This window comes from Nesoenas mayeri, assembly GCF_963082525.1.
Source record: "Nesoenas mayeri genome assembly, chromosome: 3".
Taxonomy (NCBI): Eukaryota; Metazoa; Chordata; class Aves; order Columbiformes; family Columbidae; genus Nesoenas; species Nesoenas mayeri.
The window spans coordinates 59,825,530-59,831,647 of NC_137544.1; the positions used below are offsets into that span (position 1 = coordinate 59,825,530).

The window sequence follows — 6,118 nt, forward strand, 5'->3', positions numbered from 1 at the left end:
ATTCTGAAAGGAGACCATCTGGAAGGACTAGACAGTATAGTATTTGATGTATACTATACCAAACATCATATATGAACATACTTCATAGTCATACAGCTTAATGATGGAAGTTGAGTACATTTGATGCAACCCAAGGTATAAGCTGCTGGTTTCTCTCACAGTAACTGCTCCCTTAAAGAATTCTGGCATATTAGTTAATACACTCACAGGACAAAAATATTTCGAGCAGTTTTAAGTAGTTCTGTATATGGGAAAAAATACTTTTACATTCTTCTTGTCTAATACTGGACTTAAAACCCTCTGAGTATCAGAAATTTGGTGACCACTTTGATAGCCTTTTAATAACATTTTTCAGAAATACTGGTAAAGTAAAGACTGGAAAAGCCAAACATCCTTTTATTAATTTAGAAGTATTCGCATATTAAGCAATGAAGCAGCCAACATATAATTGACTCCAGGACTAGTATGACAGAGTACATATAGATGCTATTCTTAAGCACTACAAAGGTTTCTTCTCCTCCTTCAAATTTCAGCATGAAAATTTTGACATCTAAAAATCACAATTTCAGAGCTAGGATGTTATACCTGTAAAAGAAGCCCTTATCCCTATATCTGCATAATCACATAATCTACATATATCACCCTCCTGTTAGGGAAAGTTATAAACAGGTATTTTAATTGCTGAATGGAAGAGAAGTTTTAAATAAATAAACAGTAACAGTGAATGAAAAGCACTTATGAGTTCTTTCAGTGAGCAGAGACAGGTTAAGTGTTTTCCTATCAAAAACTTCCATGAATAGAAACATAACGTTAGCATTAGTTCCTTGAGGCAGAGATAATTGCTGCCAAGGCTCACTATACTCTAATTGCCTGGTAAAGTAGCCAATTCTGCATTCTGGTTTCATAGAGAAATTAATATTTACCTTTTGTAACAAAATGTCTGAGCTTTTGCTGCTAACGCTTTAGCCCAGTAGTCTACTCTTGGTTCTAATTACACATTTTCTGGGCTAACAAGAATGGTAATGTTGCAGAGGAGAAGAAAAGAAACTTCCTCTATCATTCACTGAGGTTCCTGTTTAGGTAGCAAAGAAGAAAAAAAAAAAAGTAAAAAAAGAAAAAACATTGGTTCTAAAGTGACCTGATAAGGAAGCACTGGCCACAGCACAAAAATCCAAGCTCATACAACATCAGAATATTCTTTATCTACCTCAAATCAAGTTTTAATGCATTCTTATTACGTTTTCAAACCATATATCTAATTCATAGACCTCAAAACTTTGCATTTATGAGTTAATTTTATATCCATTAATTACCACTGTTAAATTCACACACACTGAACCCAGAGACCCCATGTTGGCAGATCTGCTGTTCAGAGGTTCCAGTACTTTTGTCTCATAAAATACGGCCACAGGCATGACCTCAGGCCAAGTTTACTGTCGACAAGGTGTGCTGCCAACATGCTCGGCCCAACATGGTAATCCCTACGTGTCTGTGACAAGGTATTGACATGCAAACCTGACGCAAAGACCAATTAAAAGCCTACGTAGTTTCCAGTTCCCTTTTATTTTTTCCCGTCAGATGAATATATACAAGATAACACCTGCCTTCTCATTTGGAATGTCATATTCCAAACCTATCATAGGGCAGCCTGCCACCCTGTGTGTGGCTTAATAAAGACTCCTTTCTCCTTTTTCACTTCTCTGTACTCAGACATATTAGCACATTCTCACATATGCGGTTGAGTAACAACTCCTATGAGGCTTACTTTGACAAACACTTTAGCAAAGCATTTATGAGAGTGTGCATTATAACAAGCCCCCCAACAAAGCCTGCACCTACATATCTGCACCATCTTTTCACATGAAAAATGGAGTTGTGTGCATCCAAAACTGTAATTCCCAATTACAATTTAGTAGAAATTTCAAGTTTTAGTGTTGATATATTGTAGTCTGAGGCTGTCCAGAATTTCTGATAATGCAGGCAGGCAATACTGTACCCACATGCAAGAAACGACCCTATCTCTGCTTGCAAAGGAGGTATCACCGTACCCTGACCCTCATGTTGGATCACTGAAAAGACAAATATCAAGAGTCTTTTCAATGAAAAGAAATCTCTTCCAAATGTCTCAGTGGTTCATGAAGTCCTACAAGGTAACACTCTCAGTTTTTTATAATCATCACTGTCTGTGACAGACATCAGATGCATCAATGCATGGGCTATTTCAACCACCATACTGTACTGTTTGGAAACGCCCAGGGTCAGAAGACCCAGATGATGTCTCAACTTTGCTTCAGACATCTCCCTCTCCTCCTTCTTAGTTCCCAATCTCCTTGCTTTTGCCGTTGTTACACTCAGTCCCTTTGGTAAGGTGATGGGCAGTGCAGGACAGCGAGATTAGTGTGGAGTGGTGAGCTCTTTTTGCTTCTCTTTGTTTCTTACTCCTTTCAACTGCTTTAGTGCATGTCTTCACCAGCCAAAATCCCCTCAGGGATCACACCTGTCCAGCATGGGTTCCTCACAGGTTTCAGTCCTTTCAGAGGTATACTTCCTCCTGTGTTTTCTTCAGCGTGTCCTCAGACATCTCCTCCTGTCTCTCCCTTCAGGCCTACTCCATTTTCTCTCCCTGTACCTCCATTTGTGCATCACTGTCTTCTGAATCACCTTTGTGCCTCCTTGTGTCTTCTTTCGTGCCTCATCACATCCCTCCTCCTGTATTCTCCTGTATTGTGCCTCCTGACATGTTTTCCTTTGGCTTTCCTCCTCTGTCCTGGTGTCTCTTGTCCCTAATAGCTACCAACATTTCTTAAATATGTTTTCACAGAGGATCTATATGCTCTTCAGGTTTGGTTCCAATTTCAGTTGTGCACTTGCTCAATATTGTTCTCTGTGAAACTTGCTGGAAATGGCTGCGCCCAGCACAGGGCAGCCCATGATGATCTCCCATACAGGTAAGCCCTGTAGCCCTCCCCTGCCCTCTATGCCACAAGCAATTCTAAAGGTGAATAGAGAAGAAGGAAAAAAAAAATGCTCAGCCATAATGATCTATGGAGTAGATCATATGAATGGCAATGAGCATTGACAGAAAACATCCTTCGTCATAAATATGTGATTTTATGTGATTAATCTCTTCTAAAGAGCTATTTATAGGTGCATTAATAATTGTGAGAGCTATACTAATTTCTGAGGAACAAATCCCAAGGCTACATATATACCTTTTGCTACACATACCAGCCCCAGAATATGAACTTTGGCTGCAGAGACCATATACTTCTAGAAATTAATTAAATTCGACTTACCATAACAGAATCAAGTTTTTGTTTCACCTTCTGCATTCTCATTGATGCTCTCGCAATGTTGACAAACTGATCTGCTGGAGACATCTGTGCACTTTGTTGTATAGGAATTTCAGAAAAACTACTACAGAACTGTGGCCCTCTTGGTGCAGCTGTGGAAAGTGATGAACTGAGATCTTTTACGAGTTCAGCTTCCTGTTGTGCAACTGTAGAAATAACCAACATTAATGTGTCAGGTGAAGCCTTACTTTGCCACAGAGAAAAAGTAATTGGTCACTGTCATTTCATCAGACATGTCTTCAGTGAAACACCATCAGAATCTGTACTAATAGTGCTACAGGGAAAACTTGAAAATGCCACGAAATTTTCCCCTAACTACCCCACTTCCCCCTAACTCTTACTGATCATGTCTCCCTTCTGTTATCTGTGCTTGGTAACCTCTCACACAGAACTGGTATTTTTGTATTTCTTACAAACAGTAGTGTCCTCCATACAGAAATATTAGGAGGGTGAGGGGGAAGAGAAAGGAATGTTTCCAAAGGCAAAGAAAGTTATATAGCTTGCACCGAGTTCAAGTCAGCTATTTTATTAATACTAGGTATATTTAACATTTTTTCCAGCCTAGTTCAAGTAAAATTTCTGAAGTTGCTAGACACAGGCACAGGAGGCATTCTTAGGAGGTAGCCTGCTTTAAAATAGGATACTTTTGATTAAAGTTGCGCTGTCACTTAAAAAAAATGTTTGACCTTTGCAATTTTTTGTACTGTGGTCTCAAGCAAACAAAGGCTAAAGGAATTCTTCATATAAGTTTTGTCTAAGGTACTCATAAAACTGTGAGTATATGTAAAATATGTACTGTTGGGGTCTTAAAAACTGTGTCAGTGACTAAAATTAGTATTACTATATGATTAACTCTTTCAGCGCTACGGCAGTAAACTATCTTCTGAAAGCAAAGTGGGGGTGTTCAACCAAAAAAGGAACAAAAAGTCAGTAACACACAATGTAGAAAAGACAACAACCTATGCAAAATGTTATAATCACCAGTGACTTAGTTAAGCACACAGATGATACAAATAACTACCAGTGTGATGTCCAAATACACACACATTTATGTTAAACTATCCTATTAGCTGCTGAATAGTGAAAAAAAATTTCCATTGCTCTCTAGAATGAGAAATTGAATTTTAGCACTGAATATTGATTGTGAAGTCATTCCACTTTATTTTCCTGTAAAAGTAACAAGTTCAACAAATAAATAACCTAAACTGTGAGATTTGATATGAGTACCCTCGTTAGTGCATGTTACTTAAAAAGCAAATGTCTGAAGACAGGATTAGCTTTATAAATCTATATTCACTGCAAATGTAATTCAAACAAAAATCTGTTACAGATATGTATAATTCATATTATCTACTGTCTAGATCCAACATGACACCTGAAACTTTGTCTTTAAGTGAAATGACAGCACTGCTGAAGCTAACCACAAAAACACAGCATCAGAAAAGCCTGCAAAAGATAGTCAAAATTGTGTTTTGTATATTAAAAATGTAAAGTTGGCATTTATCACTATATTCTCTTTAGCATAACATGGGGAATAAACGTATATCTCCCATAATCATACTACAGACATAACAGCTGTTTATTAAAACAATTATTCTCTCTCACATTAATTAATTTCTATATAGCTCCTTAATACGATTTCATAACATAGTCAGCACAAAATAATGAGATTTCTATTAAGCTATTCATTAATTTTCAGAACAGTAATATTTTCTGACTCTATAATCCAACTTGCTACTGAAAAAATGGCTTTTAATATTTATATGACACTGTCTGTGCATGATAAAGTGCTGAAAGAATCACACAGGATGACATACAATAGCACATTTAAACTCGAGGTTGCAAGGGTCCTTTGGTGATTGGTGAGGTCAAAGACTCTGCTCAAAGCAGGGTCACCTAGAGCAGGTTGCTCAGGGTCATGTCCAGTTGGGTTTTGGTATCTCCCAGGGTAAAGATATGTATTATCATCAAATGACTGCTTTCTTTTTCCCTTAAAAGAAGTACAAATACTAGCAAATAATTTATAAATATAAATTATTTAGATGTGTGTATTAAGAAAATCTGTACTATACCTTTATAATCATAAATGTACACAAGTATTGGCTGGTTTTGTCCAAAGGCACAAAATGACACCATGTGTTCATGTGGATGAAAGGCAACATCACGAAGTGCAGATGTGAAGGACAGTTCAGAATATATGGCCACCTGATCCCCTACAGAAGTGAAATACATTCATTAATACCATGGAAATATATTTGATACAGCAAAACAAAAATTGGTTAAAGATTGTATTACTACAGTGCAGTGACTGCCACTGTAAATAAATACTTTTCAATAAGGAAATTGATTGAAAAATAGTATTTGGTGTAAGACAAAAAAAATATTCCATGCTTTTGAGTTATTGAATAAGTCAGAAAAGTTAGTGCTGTTGCAACAGCTGCAGGAAACCCCAGAGAATGCATCAGGTCAGCTGAGTTCTCTTGTTCTGATAATCAAGTTCTGGAATGGTGGCGTTCCACAGTATTTGTTTGTGCTTGCATTTTGCCAGAGATAGCTGTTTTAGTTGTGGATTTCAATTATATTATACTGACAATAGGAGTGAAGGGTGAGCACAAAATTATTAAAAAATAAATAAAATCAGCTCTTCAGCTGATGGCATTCTGAATGCAAGTGCAGCGTGTAAGAAAGAGCCAAAGCCCAATTAAAACATACTACTATTAAAAGTAACATTTCTCCTTCCTTTTATTCTTGTTTCAAGTTCTCAG

General features: G+C 37.1%; 1 protein-coding gene across 2 annotated transcripts in view; it reads right to left on the reverse strand.

Moving 5' to 3' along the window:
* Positions 1-6,118, reverse strand: part of AHI1 (Abelson helper integration site 1) — a 92,567-nt gene that overhangs the window by 52,580 nt on the left and 33,869 nt on the right. For both annotated transcript variants that reach the window (XM_080341974.1, XM_080341975.1), the window contains exons 17-18: positions 5,426-5,566; positions 3,297-3,499 (exon numbers count right to left, since the gene is read on the reverse strand). In XM_080341974.1, coding sequence (XP_080198100.1) covers positions 3,297-3,499; positions 5,426-5,566 — 344 coding nt within the window. The remainder of the gene's footprint in view (positions 1-3,296; positions 3,500-5,425; positions 5,567-6,118) is intronic.